The 19787-nt window shown below is 44.0% G+C and overlaps 3 protein-coding genes across 3 annotated transcripts in view; 2 read left to right on the forward strand and 1 right to left on the reverse strand.

The window, feature by feature from the left end:
• LOC101745704 (diacylglycerol kinase eta) overlaps nucleotides 1-1379 on the reverse strand; it is a 181021-nt gene extending 179642 nt beyond the window's left edge. Inside the window, exon 1 of the mRNA XM_038016147.2 lies at nucleotides 1242-1379. Within this exon, the coding sequence (XP_037872075.1) occupies nucleotides 1242-1379 (138 nt within the window). The remainder of the gene's footprint in view (nucleotides 1-1241) is intronic.
• Nucleotides 1380-1979: 600 nt separating this feature from the next.
• On the forward strand, nucleotides 1980-3997 carry LOC100101153 (beta-tubulin). The gene is made up of 2 exons (NM_001099609.2): nucleotides 1980-2171; nucleotides 2652-3997. The coding sequence occupies exons 1-2, from the start codon at nucleotides 2115-2117 to the stop codon at nucleotides 3933-3935; spliced, it is 1341 nt and encodes a 446-aa protein (NP_001093079.1). The 5' UTR covers nucleotides 1980-2114; the 3' UTR covers nucleotides 3936-3997.
• Nucleotides 3998-16576: 12579 nt separating this feature from the next.
• Tub4 (beta-tubulin) lies at nucleotides 16577-19100 on the forward strand (the record flags this gene model as incomplete). The annotated part of the gene is given in 2 exon segments (NM_001043500.1): nucleotides 16577-16755; nucleotides 17829-19100. Coding segments are annotated over 2 exon segments (1329 nt in total), but the record flags the coding sequence as incomplete, so codon positions are not given.
• Between the last annotated feature and the right edge of the window lie 687 nt (nucleotides 19101-19787).

A 19787-nucleotide genomic window follows, 5' to 3' on the forward strand; every position in this document is an offset into this window, starting at 1 on the left:
GTTAGACAATCGAAATAATAACAGGTACGTCCTGGTTGTTCGGAGAAATGAGAAATATTAACGTAAATATTGATCTGCGGAAAATGTTTTCTGTTAGCGCCTTAACAAACACGTCTTATAAGTAAGTCTGAATTAAATTGAATCAAGCCACCTGTTGGTCAGCAGACAAAGGTTAATGGCAATCGAAAACCTTAAAAACGCCTGTATTTATACAGACGCTTTTATTTTTCAAAACTATAGTTATTTAAAATCAATGCCACTTTGAAATTTTCTATAAACTTCGTATAGGTTTTATTGGATAGATTTGTGCACGGTATTTTCGGTTGAATTTTTGTGTTTATTTTCATTGTTACCTACTGTGAATGTAAGCTGCACTATTTGAAAATACGAGGATTTACCGGTGATGGTTGAAAGACCGGAGAAGGTAGTACCTACGTATTGCCTATTTCTGCCGCGTATCAATCATGTGTTCGGGTTTGATTGATAGATAAAGAGAGATAGAGAGAGAGAGAGAGAGAATACACTTTATTGCACACGAAAACACAATTTACATTCAAAAACAGTCAACAAGCAGATATATTTGTACAATAGGCGGTCTTCTCGTTAAAAGCGATCTCTTCCACGCAACAGTTTAATTTACAGAAATTCTGGAAAATATAAAAATATAACAGGTATTTTGTGGTGTACTATTGGCAATACATTATTATAGAAAATATATACATAGATATATACCGTTTACATATAAAATGAAATAACTATTTGATTTATATACCAATATACATATTTACATACTAATATACTATTTAGCTGTTATTTTAATGCAAAGCATCTTTTCACCTTGCATCTTTTGTGTCGTGTATAAGTTTCTGTAATTACTCTCCTACCTCGTCTACCTATTTATGTACGCAAATGAAAAAAGTGCACTTCAATTAACGACGTTTGGGTGCACTTGCACTTTTGTCCCGTCATGAGTTTTGGTCACCCTAACCGCTGCCCGTCCTTTTTGTGCCAACGTAAATAGGTCAAGCGGCTTTAAAGCTCATTACCGCGACACACACTGTCCAAGTGCCGAAATAAATATACGTAATGTCGTTAAAAAAATTGATCTTTCAAAATAAGGTCCCGCGAGCCCGGGCACATGCACGCTCCCCTCACCCCGCACCTCTCTCTGACAGCTGTGGCACGCCCTGCCACTGCAAATGCAAAGAATTATTAGCACTACAACAAATGCTGCAACTCACCAATCTGCCGACGCATTTGCTCGTCGATACCCTCCTGAGGAGGGCTTTTCTTTCCGCGTCATTATCGCTATCGGTGCTATCCTCAAAGAACCCTGTTTTCCTCGCATTATCGGACGCGTTACCATGAGCTACTGACATCACTCCGCGGGAAATCGCGCACCACACACACCGCACACCTCAATCGCAACTACATCATACAGGATAAACTAATAATTTACATTGTATACACGGATTGCTACCTCGCTGACATTTCAAGCGAGCGCCATGACAATAGTGACAGTCCACTGAAGCTGAAAACAAAACAAGGCGAACCGCGGCGGTGGCGGCATCCCACCGTCGAGTTACGAACTTCGCTGAAACGACAAACGCGAAAGAGAAAATAGCCGAGAAATTCAATAAAACAACAGCATAAGAAATTGATGTGATTCCTACAGACAGCTACAGATGGCGTTTTCGTTTATATCGTCAAAAACTAACTTAAAGTTTTGAATAATTAAATAAGTTTACACAAATTACTTTATTACTGATATGGTTATTGCTAAATAAATTAATTATTTTATAGCTTGATTCGTAAAATTTAAAAAAGTTCTAACTACATTATTTTAATCGCACAATGTTTTAATTCGAAATATGACATATCTTCTTTAAAATACTTCTAGAATAATTTTTAAATTTTCTGCATCTGTCGCATCACTGAAATTTCAGTCATTCTATTGAAATCCGACGTACGATGAACACAGTGTGAATTTGCTATTTAACAATTTTTTTTTTACTAGTTTTAAGCTAATGTTAAGCATTTTATACAACATCTTTTGCTAGCTTTTTAAAGTAAATTTACAAGTATCTGTGACGAGAAATCGATAAATTAACAAGATGAGGGAAATTATCAATCTCCAGGTCGGTTCTTGTGGAAACCAAATCGGCGGAAAGGTAAGCATGTTAGCTATTACACCTCGACTGGTTCTCGGGCAGTGAAGCCATTCCCTTCCGATAACAATGCTTAGTCTAGGATGCCGCCATCGGGCATAGTCTCTGCTGAAATATTAGTTATTTTTACGTAGGATTCTTCGCGACAGATCGGAATTGTGATATCACCGTGCGAGTTTGTGGTATATGTAGAGAAACTGTTGTATTACTAAGTCTATTTTACAGGACGTTAATTGAGAATATTTTTTTTACTTACGAAGGCCAGCTCACGACCTACTAGTTAATCAGAATTAACATAGTAAATATGGTTTGATTAATTGAATAAAATCATCAAAAGTATATGCTCGCGAAAGGTTTATGACGTTGACTTGCACATGTCTAGAATTATTTTGTATGATGAACATGAATCTCCGCTTTGTACCGCACAGCCACAAGTATTTTCCGTAGCAATTTCCGTTACTCATTAATACTACTTGTCTCCAGTTCTGGGAGGTGATATCTGACGAGCACGGCATCGATCCAAGCGGATGCTACCACGGCGACTCCGACCTGCAACTCGAAAGGATCAACGTGTACTACAACGAGGCATCGGCTGGGAAATATGTTCCTCGCACGGTTCTTATCGACTTGAAGCCGGCCACGATGGACGCGGTGAGGTCGGGACCCTTCGGATGCCTATTCAGACCGGACAATTTCGTCTACGGACAAAACTGTGCGGCCAACAACTGGGCGAAGGGACACTACACTGAAGGAGTAGAGATTCTGGAGTCTGCTTTAGATGTCATTCGAAGGGAAGCTGAGGGCTGCGATTGCCTGCAAGGTTTTCAGATGTCACACTCGCTAGGTGGCGGTACCGGTTCCGGATTAGGTACGCTACTCGTGAACAGGATACGCGAAGAGTATCCCGACAGAATTATACTGACCTTTTCAGTCTTTCCAAGTCCCCGAGTGTCGGATTGTGTGGTGGAGCCATATAACACAACGCTGGCGGTCAATCAGTTGGTCGAGAATACTGATCACACGTTCTGTCTCGATAACGAAGCATTGTACGACATTTGCTTCAGAACGCTGAAGCTAACCACACCGACATACGGGGACTTGAACCACTTGGTCTGCGCCACGATGTCCGGCATTACGACGTGTTTGCGGTTTCCTGGACAGCTGAACGCTGATCTGAGGAAGTTGGCTGTGAACATGGTGCCGTTTCCGCGCCTGCATTTCTACACCCCTGGCTTTGCGCCGCTGACGTCGCGAGGAGCTCAACAGTATCGAGCTTTAACTGTACCCGAGCTGACGCTGCAAATGTTCGACGCCAAAAACATGATGGTCGCGTGTGATCCTCGACACGGGAGGTATTTGACCGTTGCGACGATATTCAGGGGGCGAATGTCTATGAAAGAAGTTGACGAGCAACTGGCGAATATTCAGAACAAAAACAGCACGTATTTTGTCGAGTGGATACCCAATAACTGCAAGATTGCCGTGTGTGACATACCTCCGAGGGGTCTTAAAATGGCTTCGACCTTCATTGGTAACACGACGGCCATACAGACCATATTCAAGAGGGTGTCTGAGCAGTTCGTGGCTATGTTTAGGCGGAAAGCCTTCTTGCACTGGTACACTGGTGAGGGTATGGATGAAATGGAGTTCACGGAGGCAGAGTCCAACATGAATGATTTAATATCTGAATACCAACAGTATCAGGACGCTACGGCTGATGACGAAGGGGAGTTCGACGAGGAAGCGGAAGAGGGCTTAGAGGAATAGGTTTTAGGCTGTTCATTTGTGTATGTCTTTGTATCGTTGTTTGAATAAACTAAATCGATTTTATTCCGAATTTCATTATTAACAAGCATATTTTTGAAGCTTACAATATTCAATATCTTTCTATGGATAGAAGCGCCTTTTTTTTTTATTGCCTTTGTAGGCAGACGGGCATACGGCCCACCTGATGGTGAGTGGTTACCGTCGCCCATGGACTTCAGCAATGCCAGGGGCAGAGCCAAGCCGCTGCCTACCAAAAGCCTTTAACTTCTACATTGCTAGACTACAAGATATGCTGCATTTCTGCAGTGGAGATAAACCAAATGAAAATTGGTCCTGTTTCGAAGTCTTGATAATATAAATTACATTTATAATTGGCAAAAAATGCATTCAGATTGCAGATATTTCATTTTCAATGAAAAATAGGGTTTAATGTAGATGCCTAGATTGAGGACGGCTGTTATTTAAATGTGCATAAATATGCAAGTTAATTAAAATATTATACATTTGAAGTTACAATCTGAATTCCACCACTCGCCGAGTATGTAGGTAATCTTAGTTACTTAAACTTCAAACCGGAAGGCACGATTGCTTTGCGGCAGAAGTAGGCAATATAATCACTACCTATATAGTTATAATATAGGCAGAAGACACCCTACTCATTGCTTAGCAAGTATGGTGGTAGGTATATATCTATTTTGTACATCATGCGCATTACTAGTGGTAGGACTTCTGATGATCCCGCACGGATAGGTACCACCACTCTGTCTATTTCAGCCGTGGAGGGTGGGGCAGCCGTTGAAACTATACTGAGACCTTAGAACTTATATCTCAAGGTGGGTAGCGGCATTTACGGTAGGTATAGATGTCTATGGGTTCCGGCAACCACTTAACACCAGGTGGGCTGAGAGCTCACCCACCGATCTATGCAATAAAAATAAAAATATCTACGCAAGTCGCCTGCCTGCGACAAGCTCAGGACGTAGCAGCTCCTTTCGTAAGTACCTATGTAGGTGCAGCGTTGGCTTACTGTTTCACATTTTAATCAATTTATTAATTGATTACTGGGCATAAATAAAAGCAGAAGACACTTAACCTACGATACCTTATTGTCTCAATAATGAGAATTATATCTGCATACTAAATGTATCCTGAAGTAACTAATACTAGTTGTCCGGGAGAGCTGGTTGGCTGATGCGGAATGGCCGCAATCAAACGAATCGGACAGTTAAAAAATGTGTATTAATATTTTGTGAATACGTGTCGCACGTCGTGCGGCCGTTGTAGCTCTCTTCGTGGTAGCCTCGCTGTCGGTGTCGCACCACTCACGCCCCGCAGCCCGCGCCCCGCCGCCACTGGTGCAGATCTCGAGCCATGCGCGTGAACAGGCTCCCCGCCTTGGGAACCCTGGTTACCAAGAGACTCGTCCTCTGGGTTGGTAGCTGGGAGCAGGCAGACTCTGCCTAAGGCCCTCTGGATTACGCCACGCGCAGTCGTGAAATCGGCTACCCGGGTGATGCCGTCTGCCCCTGGATACAGTTTCTTAACTCGTCCCAAGCGCCATCGCATGGGGGGAAGGTTATCGTCCTTGATGACGACAAGATCTTTGAGCGTTTTTCTCTGCTCTCGCCACTTAGTCCGCTGCTGCAGCTCGCTTAAATACTCTTTATGGAACCGGTCCCAGAAGTGCTGTTTAATCTGTTCCAATCTTTGATATCTGTTTGGACAATTTGTAACAATAGGTGGTTCTGGTAAAGCAGTCAGCGGTCGGCCTATGAGGAAGTGCCCTGGAGTCAGAGGAGTCATATCAGATGGATCCGACGTTAGAGGAGTTAACGGGCGGGAATTTAGGATCGCTTCGATCTGAGTGAATAGCGTCGTAAGCTCCTCGAACGTAAGATTCGCGTTTCCGATTACGCGTTTCATTAATAACTTTGCTGAACGGATTCCAGCCTCGTTCAACCCCCTCCAGTGAGGGGAATAAGCGGGCGAAAAATGAAATTTAATGCCCTCATCGTGGGCAGCCGCAATGACAGAACTTTGGCTTGCTCGCAACATTCTGCCCAGCTCATTATTAGCACCCACAAAGTTGGTGCCATTGTCACAATAAATGTCATGAGGCTTGCCACGACGCGAGATAAATCTACGAAAACACATTAAAAATGCTTCAGTACTTAGACCACTAACCACTTCCAACGTTAATGCCTTAGTACTTAGACATACAAAAAGACTAAGCCAACATTTGGATACCTTACATCCTCTGCCCTTACGGTCCATGATTGAGAAGGGCCCGCCAAAGTCCACGCCTGTTACGAGGAAGGGATAGGTAAGAGTGACTCGAGGAGGAGGTAAGTTACCCATCATAGGTTGTATTGAGTTACTTTGCACACGAACACACGCGATACATTTACTAAATGTACTGCGTGCAAGATTACGTCCACCGATGGGCCAATATTGATCTCGTATAATGCTAAGTAATAATTCAGGCCCACAATGCTTATGACGTACATGCTCTTTATGAAACAATAGTTTTGTAAATTTATGACGTGCACATAATAAAATGGGATGTTTTTTAGAATACTCGCAGACAGAGTTTTGGATTCTGCCTCCAACCCTAATCAAATCCTGCTCATCTAAGTAAGGGCTTAGTGACAAAATTCTCGATTTACGAATTATCCTTTTATTGTTTTTTAATGATTGCACTTCATCAGGAAAGGAATCGTGTTGGCAGGTTTTGATCAGGGTCTGAGTAGACCTATCTATTTCATCGTTACTCAGATCACCACTAAGCCTCGAATCCTTTGTTTTACAATTGTGAATAAATCTTAAAATATATCCTACCACCCGGATCATTCGTTGAAATCTCGAGAACCTATCAAAGTCAAATGAAGGCTTAACAGACACACAACATGTATTTACTTTGAGCTCCGGAAGCTCAACATTTTCTATAGAAGCGCTTGGCCACTCCGTTTTCGGTTTCATTAAAAATGGTGGGCCACTCCACCATAACACTAAATCTTGAAGCTTGCTAGGGCTGACTCCTCGAGAAGCTATGTCTGCCGGGTTAATTTCCGTAGAAATGTGATGCCAGGAAGATTTGTCAGTCAGTTCGTGAATTTCATTTACTCGATTGTAAACAAATTGCTTTAGATTACTAGGGTTGGTATTTTTAATCCATCCAAGCACAATTGTAGAATCAGTCCAGAAATATTTTTGATCAATCTTACGACTGAGTGACTGACAAACCTTTGAACTTAACTGAGCACCAAGCAGGGCCGCTGCCAGTTCGAGCCGCGGTATGGTACTGGGCTTCAAGGGGGCAACCCTAGCCTTGGCGCATAACAATTTGACTGATACTTTGTCTCCTGAATCAGTACAACGTATAAATACACATGCTGCAAATGCGCTCTGAGAGCTATCGACAAAACAGTGTAATTGCACTGACACTGGAGTGTCCGACGATGTATGGAAGACGTGGCGTGGAATATTTATCGCCTTTATTTGTTTTAAATTATTTACAAAGTCACTCCACTCTTTCGATACATCGGCGGACACCAAATCATCCCAGTCCAGTTTAGACTTCCACAACCTTTGTAACAGCATTTTAGGAACAATCGTACAAGCGCTTAACAGCCCTAGGGGGTCGAAAATCTTGCATGTTGCTGCAAGAATGGTTCTCTTTGTAAATGGCTGCTCGATCTGAAAGTCGACTGAAAAATACAGCTTATCCTGGGAGGGACACCAATTCAACCCCAGCACCGACGATTGATTCTGTAAGTTAGAGTACTGATCGTTTGCCTGGGATAAATCCTTTTCAGTACATATGGTTGAAATGGGGTCACTCGCAAATATACTTGGAATGTTAGTTCTAAATTTTCTAAGTGGGAGGCAAGCCTCAGCCAATTTATCGACCACTGCATCACGTAAGTATTTGAGTTCAGTTTTGTTATCACAACCGGTTATAAGGTCGTCACAATAAAAATCATTTTTTATAATATTAGCTACTCGCTTGTCTGAACACTCCGTTGATAACTGAACTAAGCATCTGGTGGTCAGATAAGGGGCCGATGCTGTCCCATACGTTACAGTATTGAGTTGTAATGTTCGCAAAGGCTGAGTTTCATTGTCTCGCCATAATATAAGCTGTAAGTGACGTTGCGCTTCATCCAGCATAACCTGACGGAACATTTTCTCAATGTCCCCCGATAATACATACTTATGCTGGCGAAATCGCAACAAAATTGACATCAAATCGTTTTGTACGACCGGGCCCACGTACTGGATATCATTTAACGATTTACCTGATGCTGTGCGAGCAGAGCCGTTAAAAACGACCCGAAGTTTTTTTTTTTTTTTTTTTTTTTTTTTTTTATTGCCTTTGTAGGCAGACGGGCGTACGGCCCACCTGATGGTGAGTGGTTACCGTCGCCCATGGACTTCAGCAATGCCAGGGGCAGAGCCAAGCCGCTGCCTACCGCTTAATACTCTCCATAAGCCTCGTTTGAAGAAGGACATGTCATAGCGCTCGGGAAACACCGTGGAGGGGAGCTCATTCCATAGCCGGATGGTACGTGGCAAAAAAGATCTCTGGAAACGCACTGTGGATGACCGCAGTGGCTCCAGGTAGTATGGATGAACTCTACTCCGGTGGCGGGCGGTGCGATGGTAAAAACGAGATGCTGGTATCATCTCGAACAATTCCTCAGAGCACTCCCCATGGAACATACGGTACAAAATACAGAGGGAACCGAAGTCCCTCCGCAGACCCAGAGGCTCCAAACGATCCGAGAGAATGGGATTATCGACAGTCCGAACGGCCCTCCTCTGTATGGAGTCAAATGGAAGAAGCTGGTATTTGGGAGCCCCGGCCCAGAGATGGGAGCAGTACTCCATGCGAGGCCGGACTTGTGCTTTATAAAGCAAAAGTCTTTGTCCAGGCGTGAAGTACCGCTTCGCTCTGTTGAGGACTCCCAGCATTTTGGACGCCAACTTGGCTTTGCCTTCCAAATGACTCCGAAACTGGACATCGCTCGAAATGTCGACCCCAAGTATCCCGATACTCTCGGAAGGTTGCAGGGATACTCCTTGGAATTGCGGCGCCATGACAAAGGGGTCCTTCTTCGCAGTGAACGCGCAAACTTGTGTCTTTATCGGGTTGAATTGAACCAAGTTCAATTCACCCCATTCGGAGACTCGCCCCAGAGAGTTCTCCACTTCAGACACAAGTTTTGATCGTCTCTCTTGCACCACGCTCCGAGAGAGACTCTGATGGCCGATATATCGCGCATCCCCCGTGCTATCATCTGCATAGCAATGCATGCCATCAATAGACAGCATGTCATTGATATACAGGATGAAAAGCGTGGGGGAGAGCACCGAACCTTGTGGAACGCCAGCGTTAATGGTCATGGTATCAGAACAGTCACCGTCTACAACGACCGTGATGCTCCGCCCATCCAAAAAGCTAGCGATCCACTTGCAGAGACCCTCGGGGATTCCGTAAGATGGTAACTTCGATAGAAGTGCCCTATGCCAGACCCTGTCGAAGGCCTTCGCGATATCAAGGCTCACAGCAAGAGCCTCGCCCTTGCTCTCCAAGGCTTCAGCCCACCTGTGAGTAAGGTATACAAGAAGATCGCCAGCTGAGCGACCGTGACGGAAACCGTACTGTCGGTCACTGATCAGCTGGCGATCTTCAAGATACTTCAGGAGTTGTGTATTTATAATTCGCTCCATCACCTTGGAAAGCAAGGAAGTTATCGCGATAGGCCTGTAGCTCGATGGGTCCGACCGGTCACCCTTCTTGGGGATAGGGTGGACGTGGGCGGTCTTCCATGAAGACGGAACCCTGTTAGTGCAATAAGAGAGGCGATACAAACGCGTTAGCGCAGGTGTCAGCTCAGGGGCGCACGTTTTCAAAACCACTGCGGGGATGCCGTCTGGCCCACTCGACTTATGGACGTCCAGGAGTCGGAGCTCCCGCCTGACTGCACACTGTGTGAAGCAGATATCCGGCAGGGAGCTATCACACCGGGGGATGTTCGGTGGTGTGGTACCCCCGTCGTCCACAGTCGAGTTCGAGGCGAAGAGTTTGACCAGAAGGTCAGCCTTCTCTTTCGCGCTGTGGGCCAGATTGTCATCGGACTTGCGCAGTGGTGGGAGACTAGGCCTGCAGAAGTTTCCTTCTGCAGCTTTGGCGAGCGACCAAAAAGCACGGCTCCCGGAGGGATAGCTCTTCAATCGCTCGCCAACTCTAGCGACGTGCTCCGACTTCGCCTTGGCAATTACCTTCTTGTAGGACCTGGAAGCGGCGTTATATTTCCGCCTTTCCCCTGAGATGTTAGGATCCCGACGTCTCCTGGCATTATCCCATGCCACGTATGCGGACCGCTTGAGGTGTGCAGCATCCCTGCTGGCATTGTTATACCAGGGTTTGCTGCGACCCCCAACGGGCACTACAGAGGAGGGAATAAACAATTCCATCCCCTGGAGCACCACGTCTTTAAGACGGTCCGCACAGACGTCAGGATCAGCAGAGGAAAAGCAGAACCGCCCCCATGGGTAGGATGCGTAAAATTCACGCAATCCATCCCAATCTGCTGACATATACCGCCAAACTCTTCGATACCTGGTCGTCGTTCGACGATCAGGACGAGAGAGTGGTACGGCAGCACGAATAAGGCAGTGATCAGACGATCCAAGCGGAGCGTCGACCACCACACTGTATCCGGCCGGATCTGTGGTCAGCAGAAGGTCCAACAAAGAAGGCTCGTGCCCCTCGATATCTGGGACACGGGTGGGCTGTGTCACCAGCTGGGAGAAGCCGTAGGCCAAGGCGAAATCGTAGGCAGTCCGACCCGGGAGGTCAGTGGTTCTGGACCCCAACCACTCTTGGTGGTGAGCGTTAAAGTCTCCAAGAACCACCACCTCCGCAGATGGGTACTGCTCAAGCACGCGGTTAGTCCCCTCTTGCACATGCTCAAACAGAGCTGAACCTGCATCACTGCTGTGGGACCTGTACAGGCACGCGTAGATTCGGCTACGGCCCCCGTGATCTACGCGCAGCCACAAGAGGGACAGGTCCCGTTGTTCGAGGCCCCGAAGACGGCGACAACAGATATCAGCCCGGACGAATACGCACACCCCGGCTTTACGCAGGAAGTTGTGCTCCAATACGTAGCCGGGGTATTCAAGGTATGAGGTATCATCCGGAACAGATATCTGCGTCTCCGTTAAAAAAAGCAGGGCGGGCTGCGCCGTCTCAAGGTGGTGGTGTACGGCGTCAAGGTTGCTATGTAGGCCCCTGACATTGCTGAAATCCACATTAAATGTGGAATGGGGGACCGCCTGTGAAACCCTTTTCTTTTTTTTTGTAGTCTTCATGATTCTTAAGTTTACGGAGAGTAGGATTAGGAGAGGTAGGATGTTGGAGGTGAGATCGAGGCAACACCTGAATGAAGCGCGGAACATAGTACGTGCTCTACCACGGGTTGCGTGAGAGACTGACGCAGGGCATGGAAGGGCCCCCAGTCCACTCTGCGTGCGATCGCCGGGATCCACTCCGGTCTCCGACTCCGGCACGACGACCGCACGACAGGATTTTACACCGGTTGGCGGGACAGCTTCCCGGGGCGGAGTTTAGTAGAGACACCCGGGTTCAGGTCCCCTACTGACCGGCGGGCGGCAGCGGGTACCGTTTCACTGGGTCTCCCTATACCCCCGTCAAACAATCACGCCCCGTGAGTTCGCACGCACGTCTGCTCCGCAAGTTCCAGGCGTCACCAAGACTCAACCCCAACAAGGAAGGGGAAAGGGAAGGGACAGAACTGGCTCTCCAAGAAGTTTTGTGGTCTCGCTCTTCTCTCGCAGCACGGCGTGATGAGGTAAATAATTTCCAGTAGATGGCCTATCTATTTCTGTTAAATGACCTAATGTGGCATATTCATGTACAAAATCACTATACATTTCCTTCAACTTCGGCTGCTTTTGAAAACGCCTTTCTAAATTTAAAAAACATCTCTTAGCAAGTGAGTAAGAGTCTCCGAGAGCCTCAGGAGCCTCGCGCAAGGGCATTTTTACCTGGAATCTACCAGACGGTAAGCGAATTGTATTTTCATTAAAGGAATCTTCACAAATTTGTTCATCTATTGACAATGATCGTTTTGGCATTATAAAATTTTCCAAGTCCCAAAATTTAGAAAGTGAGTCTTTAATTTCCTGACTAAAATGACATATAGATTTCACAGATGGCATGGTCAGAGTCATGGGCCCTGCAACCAACCATCCAAACTTCGAATAAATTAACTTAGGTTTATTTTCACCTAATGATATCTGGCAACCACCCTTAACAATATTCCACATCACATCGGACCCAATTAATATATCAACTTTGCTACTTTTATGAAAGTTTGGATCGGCGAGTGCAGTATTGCTGGGTATGTTTAACTCCTCGGGATTGATTTCTACACTAGGTAAGTTTTCAGAAATATTTGATATAATCATACACTGTACGTCCGTAGTGTAGGCATTAATTCTTGACTTTAATTTTAATGTACAATATTCAGTGGCTGTAGATATCGAATTGTTCAGTCCACTTATACATCGTGACTTAGTACTATTAGTTTTAATTTTAAGTTTATTTTTCAGGTGATCAGTGACAAACGAACTTTGACTTCCACAGTCCAAAAGAACGCGCGCCGGGTAAGTACTATTGTCACGCTCATCGACGACTTGAACCACTGCAGTACCCAGGAGGACTTCGCTATTACTCGAGCATGAGGTAAGTGTAGTCAGAACAGCGCTAGTGCTAGCCACAGTATTCAAATTTTGTTTTTCATGGCTAGTGTTTTGTTTTACCTCGTTAGTTTGTAAGTTCAAGTTACTTCCGTTTCGTATTAATTTATTGACACTATTATTATGATTATTATTATTATGACACAATAAACTATTATGCCTTTTATTACAGACTTTGCAGGAGCTGAGACGACAGTTGGAAATGGAATGACCTGGACGAAGACAATTGAAGCAGAGCTTGCGTTTTGAAACTTCTGCTTGCCTGGCTTCGATACTCAAATTCTTAAATTGATCACATTCATACACGCGATGATTCTTATTACACATAAAACATGACCTCTTTGGCATAGATGAGAAAAAAGTTTTAATGTGTCTTGGTTCCTTATTACTAACAAACCTTTCATTTCTATTAACCTGAACTGCTCTAGAGCCGCTTTGGACGGTCTCTAAAATATCAGCACGTTGTCTTAAAAACTGGTAAAAGTCTTCTAGTTCTATAGACCCACCAAGGTTCGCTTTGTACTCTTCCCACTTAATGCTAGTTACACTATCTAGCTTTTGCACTATAATATAAATTACAAGACTATCCCACTTATCAGTGTGCTCACCGAGTGTATTTAAAGCCCTCAAATTCTTTGAAACATGATCTATAATGTACCTGAGTGATCTATGCGACTCCCTATTTAAAGATTCGAGGCTGAATAACGATTTGAGGTGGTTATTAATCAGTACGTTTTTGTTATTATATCTGTTGCACAGTAGTTCCCAGGCAATCTGATAATTTTCACTGGTAAACTCAATTGATTTTATTGTGACAGCGGCACCACCCTCTAGAGAAGACCTGAGGTAGTGGAACTTGCTGATGTCAGGTATAGTGTCATTCGCATTGATGAGCGAGTCGAAGGTGTCCCGAAATTCAAGCCATTTCAAATAATTTCCATCAAAACTCGGTAATTTTATAGTTGGCAATCGAATTTGATTATTTAAGTGGTTATTATTATTGTTGTTATTACTACAGTTACTTCCATGTGAAAGTCTACGCTGGGCAGCCTTGTCGCGCTCCTCGCGTTTTGACACTATGTCCTGGGCACTAGACATGACCGCGAAGAACTGGCTTTCAATTTCGATTCTCTCTTGTAAGCGTTTATCTAAATTACTTTCTAAATCTAATACTTCTATTTGAGTTTGTACGTTTTCAAAATCTGAGAATAATTCCTTTATTTTTGTTAGTCTCAAATTAATATCAGTTATACTTTTTGTCGTGATGGTATCGGTTTCAATTTGTTCAATAACCAAGAGATAATCTTTGAATATTGTTAATCGCGCTTTAATTGTGCCACGTTTACGAACTAACAAAGCCAGTTCGTCCTGGTAAGACACTTTACTTTGTGCCATGATTGATTTGCAAATGATAAAAAAATATAAAAATGTGGGCAAGAATGTGCAAGCAAACCAAAATCCGTTGAAGCGAAGCGGGTAGATCCAGCGCTGCGCAGCGGCCGGGGCGCAGGTAGCAACAAGCGGCGCGTAGCAATAAGCGCGCTGCGGCAGCGGTGAACGAGCGCGCCCACTCTGGAATGTTCGGCGGCTCGGCTAAGCGATGTGCAATGGATGCGCGTATTTAAGCGTGTGAAGCGAAAGCAGCTTATGATTAAGAAAAGGCTATTCAAATACAAGCGAATGAAAATAATAAGTATTTAATAGTTGCGGAACTCGGAATTCAAAGATTTATTTTATTTATTATTTAAAATGAGTAAAAACAATGGGAGAAAATAAGATTTTATTTTTGGGTAATTACGTAGAATTGTCTGCTTTACGTAACGTTAATTACGTTTGCAATCGTAAAACACGATTTGCTATAGGCACTGTAATTCAAAGGAAAATGTTACTATATTATTAGTTATGACCCCTAGTTTGGGCCGATAAATATCTATAACGCACAATTATTAATTGCAAACGTAGGTAAAGACAAAGAAAATAGTAAATATTGTACCCCTAGTTTGGGCAGTTAAATGTAGAAGAAAACGTTACGTTGTAATATTGATTACACGTAACTAACTATAGATGTGTATAGAATGCAGAGTATTTAACTAAGTAGGTATATCGTAAATAAGCGAATTGAGGCAGAAATCAGTTAGCAAATTAACTAAATTTACGTTACCGTTTACTTTTTTAAGTTTGTAGGTAGATTTGCATAGCACACGTTGAATGATTCTATACGTGTAACTCGAAATTTTAATAGACTATTTACTTGGAAAATAGACATTAGTGTAAGCACATAACGCACTTTTTAGATTGACTCACGACACTATTTAACACTGATCGAAAGGGGTGCAAGGGAAATGATTAGACAAGGAACGGGCTTACTTCCTTTATGAATGGCCTTCTGGAGCGCTGGCTGTCCGGAAGACTTCGAGAAAGTTGTCCGCTTGTCCTTGTCCGTTGACCGCTTCGTGCGACTTTTGATACCTCGCCCGACGATGTGTAGTGCAGGTCTTCTGGACTTCACCGGCCCTTGGATGCAGACCGAGGTCAATGGCGGATCCAGGGGGGGGGTCATGGGGGTCATGACCACCCCCTGAGCTGGTTCCAGGACTTAGGTGGACCACTAATTGAATATAATCATTTTATTTATATATTTTGTCACCATACAGATTTTATGTAACTACATACCTTCAATATTTAATTAATTTAATATAATAATATAATAACTTTGTATAATGGCAAACGTTTGGGAACGAACGCATCTAAATTTGACTATGTGACCCCCTCCTGGCGCCAAAGCTGGATCCGCCCTTGACCGAGGTCCTGTCACGGTCGCCAATTTTTGTCCGGGAGAGCTGGTTGGCTGATGCGGAATAGCCGCAATCAAACGAATCGGACAGTTAAAAAATGTGTATTAATATTTTGTGAATACGTGTCGCACGTCGTGCGGCCGTTGTAGCTCTCTTCGTGGTAGCCTCGCTGTCGGTGTCGCACCACTCACGCCCCGCAGCCCGCGCCCCGCCGCCACTGGTGCAGATCTCGAGCCATGCGCGTGAACACTAGTATTTTCTGTCGTGGAATTATCAAGCAAATGGTTCCGAAATTGAACAGATTATTCAATTAGATTTTTTTACAATTGACAGCCGCCGAGCATAAGACCTACTTACTGTATGAGAAGCAGTTACCACTAACAAGCGTCTGCCTACTTGTCTAATACTATAATAGTCGGCACGTTAACATCACAATATCAATGCTGATACGTTGAGATATGATATCAAAGTCTCTTCTTCTTTTTAATCATACTCTCACTGCTGATGATCGTGACTCCGTAACGCTTTTTCAGCCATTCAATAAATCTGTTTCACGCGATGAACCGTTTGGTGAAGTGCGGAGTCGACACATACTTTCAGGTGAGTTGCGTTCCATCAACAGCCGTTCCAGATTTTATTTTTTATTTTATTTCTTAGATGAGTGGACGAGCTCACAGTCCACCTGGTGTTAAGTGGTTACTGAAGCCCATAGACATCTAAAACGTAAATGCGCCACCACCTTGAGATATAAGTTCTAAGGTGTCAGTATAGTTCCAACGGCTGCCCCACCCTTCAAACCGAAACGCATTACTGCTTCACGGCAGAAATAGGCAGGACTCCTTCTGGCAATGTGCCCAAAATATCGGAAACTCAAAGTCTCAATTAATTGAATTTTCAAAAAAGTATACACATCTAACAAAAAGTTTTGTTTCCAAAATATTATGACACTGGCTAAAAATCTTATGTCAAATTCAAATTTAATATGTTCGATTCCATGAAAAAACAACGAAACAGAATGTTCCTTTTCAAAACTCATTCTAATTGAAAATTTCGTGTGTGATGCAACTCTTGTAGGAAAATCATTGCATTTTTATATTAATTTTTTTTTTACATGATCAAATTCTCGAAAGTGTTTATTTAATATTCGATTCGGGGGGTTCCAAATTTTTAGTGCAATCATGAGGGAAATCGTCCACATCCAGGCGGGTCAATGCGGGAATCAGATCGGAGCAAAGGTACGTATGTGAATAAAATCTTGGTGTACTGCCCGCTTGGTCGTTGGTCAAAGCCGTTATTATTGTGCATTTCTCTCAAACCTCGTTTTAAGGACTTAAAGAGAGAAGCACAGAGAAGTTTATTCCTTAACCTAACCGTACGTGGTAACAGGATCCCTGGGAAACAGCAATACAGAGCTGTGCGCATTGCTTAAAAATAGTAGGATGCTTTCCTGTAAAGCCGAACTCCGCTTCAAGCCGACAAGCAGTGCGATTGTAAAATTGTGGGGATAATTTTAAACAATTCCTCGAGCCCTCTCTTATTTCTACTGAGTACCTATTTCGATAGCCCAGACATCTGGATTCACTGGTTATTGCCGTCACTAGCAGATTTCTGAATTGTTTCGCTCTGCAATAGGAGTCCCGCAACACAAAGGGCACAAAATGCAAAGCCCACATTTTAATTTTTGATTAATATTAGTTTTGTTTGGTCGTTTTCTAAATAGTATGATTTTAAACATTGTCGTTTTTCTGTGTTCATATTTAGAAAAGTGTACTTTTTTAATTATATTGTCGATTTTTTTTATCCAGTAAACTAAATCTATTAAAGAGCAAAAATTTCTGTAATTTATCCTCGTCGCGTTGTTTCAGAAACCTTCCAAAAGTATGGTTTTTGTATTTCATATTTTATGGTCAAATTATGACTGGATATTTTTATTGCCGTAGGCAGACGAGCATACGGCCCACCTGATGGTGAGTGGTTACCGTCGCTCATGGACGTCAGCAATGCCAGGGGCAGAGTCAAGCCGCTGCCTACCGTTTAATTATGTATATTATCCTCGGTTGCGATTGTTAATTTTTAAATTAAGTCTTTGGTTCGTTTGGCTAGTGTTTAGTATCTGTGACTAAGCCTACGGGAACCACGGAGTCCAGGCATTAATCTGTTATAAATACAATATTGTAACATATTAGATGATCTAATTTCTGTTTTCGTTCCGGCGTCCGTAAAAAAGCGGAGAATCCTTAACTGATTAATAGACTTATAGGATTTTACCTATTTGAAAAAGCCACTGATATACATTAATTATTTTTAGTTCTGGGAAGTAATCTCGGACGAGCACGGCATTGACGCCACGGGTGCTTACAGCGGCGACTCCGACCTGCAGCTTGAACGCATCAATGTCTACTATAACGAAGCTTCAGGGGGCAAGTACGTCCCGCGAGCTGTGATGGTGGACCTTGAGCCTGGAACCATGGACTCCGTCCGTTCCGGGCCGTTTGGGCAAATCTTCCGACCGGACAACTTCGTCTTCGGACAGTCTGGGGCGGGGAATAACTGGGCGAAAGGACATTACACAGAGGGGGCTGAACTGGTTGATTCGGTACTGGATGTAGTTAGAAAAGAAGCAGAAGGCTGCGATTGTCTGCAGGGTTTTCAGCTAACTCATTCTCTGGGAGGAGGTACTGGATCTGGTATGGGGACTCTTTTGATTTCCAAAATCCGTGAAGAGTATCCAGATCGTATTATGAATACGTTTTCCGTGGTACCAAGTCCAAAGGTTTCCGATACTGTGGTAGAGCCATATAACGCAACGCTATCAGTCCACCAATTGGTAGAAAACACTGATGAGACGTATTGTATAGACAATGAGGCGCTTTACGATATCTGCTTCAGGACTTTGAAGCTAACAACCCCAACGTATGGGGACTTGAACCATTTGGTTTCAGCGACAATGTCTGGTGTGACCACGTGCTTGCGATTCCCAGGACAACTGAACGCCGATTTGCGGAAACTAGCGGTTAACATGGTTCCATTTCCGAGGTTACACTTCTTTATGCCGGGCTTTGCACCATTGACCTCTCGTGGGAGCCAACAGTATCGAGCTCTATCTGTGCCGGAGCTGACGCAGCAAATGTTTGATGCCAAGAACATGATGGCTGCCTGTGACCCTCGCCATGGTAGATATCTGACCGTCGCTGCCGTTTTCCGCGGACGGATGTCTATGAAGGAAGTGGACGAACAGATGCTCAACATACAGAACAAAAATAGCAGCTACTTCGTGGAATGGATTCCCAATAACGTCAAGACGGCCGTGTGCGACATTCCACCTCGTGGACTCAAAATGTCTGCCACCTTCATCGGAAACACCACAGCTATCCAAGAGCTGTTTAAAAGAATTTCTGAACAATTTACAGCCATGTTCAGACGAAAAGCTTTCTTGCACTGGTACACGGGGGAGGGTATGGATGAAATGGAGTTCACGGAGGCTGAATCGAACATGAACGATTTGGTTTCGGAGTACCAGCAGTATCAAGACGCCACGGCTGATGATGAAGGGGAATTTGATGAAGAGGTAGAGGAAGAGTGAATGTTGTCCTGTTCAGTGTTTGTAACTTGTTGGTGTTTAGTGTTAGGCGTAATGTTTGTTAATTTGTTTAAACTTTTAATAAAATGGGTGTTTAAATAATTTGCGTTTAGTTTGAGCTAACGTGGTCAGGTTAATAGCCGCTATGTCCATTGTCTACGAGAAGGTGTGGAGGGTTGTCCTAAGCTAGCGTGACGCCTTTACTGGTGACATGTCTTGAGGGTCCACGCGGGTAGATACCGCCCGCGCTTATGTCGTGAAACAATGCGTTTCGGTTAGAAGGGAGGGGCTGCTGTTGTACTTTGAAGAAAGACTTGAAAATCGTCTCAAGGTGGGTGACGGTATTATAGTTGGATGTATATGGGCCAGTGATCACTTAGCACCAGGTAGGCCCATTGTAATCACCAGGTCATTACAATAAACTGGATTAAAAGATATCTTTGAAGGGTGGGGCCATAGATTATACACTTAATATGGTGGGGCAGCCGTTGTAACTAACTTGAGACCTTAGAACTTATATCTCAAGATGGGTGGCGCATTTACGTTGTGAATGTCTATGGGCTCCAGTAACCACTTAACACCAGGTGGGCTGTGAGCTCGTCCACCCATCTAAGCAATAAAAAAAAATAGCAGGACATGTGAGCGAGCAGAAGCTCAGCCAGGAGAGCATTTTTACGAATGCATTGC

Source organism: Bombyx mori, chromosome 15, assembly GCF_030269925.1.
Source record: "Bombyx mori chromosome 15, ASM3026992v2".
NCBI lineage: Eukaryota > Metazoa > Arthropoda > Insecta > Lepidoptera > Bombycidae > Bombyx > Bombyx mori.

Excerpts from the sequence above, each read along its gene's own strand:
- LOC100101153 (NM_001099609.2), top strand. The coding sequence starts at position 2,115 with ATGAGGGAAATTATCAATCTCCAGGTCGGTTCTTGTGGAAACCAAATC. Across the intron at positions 2,172-2,651 it reads GAAACCAAATCGGCGGAAAG|TTCTGGGAGGTGATATCTGA; the intron begins GTAAGCATGTTA and ends ACTTGTCTCCAG.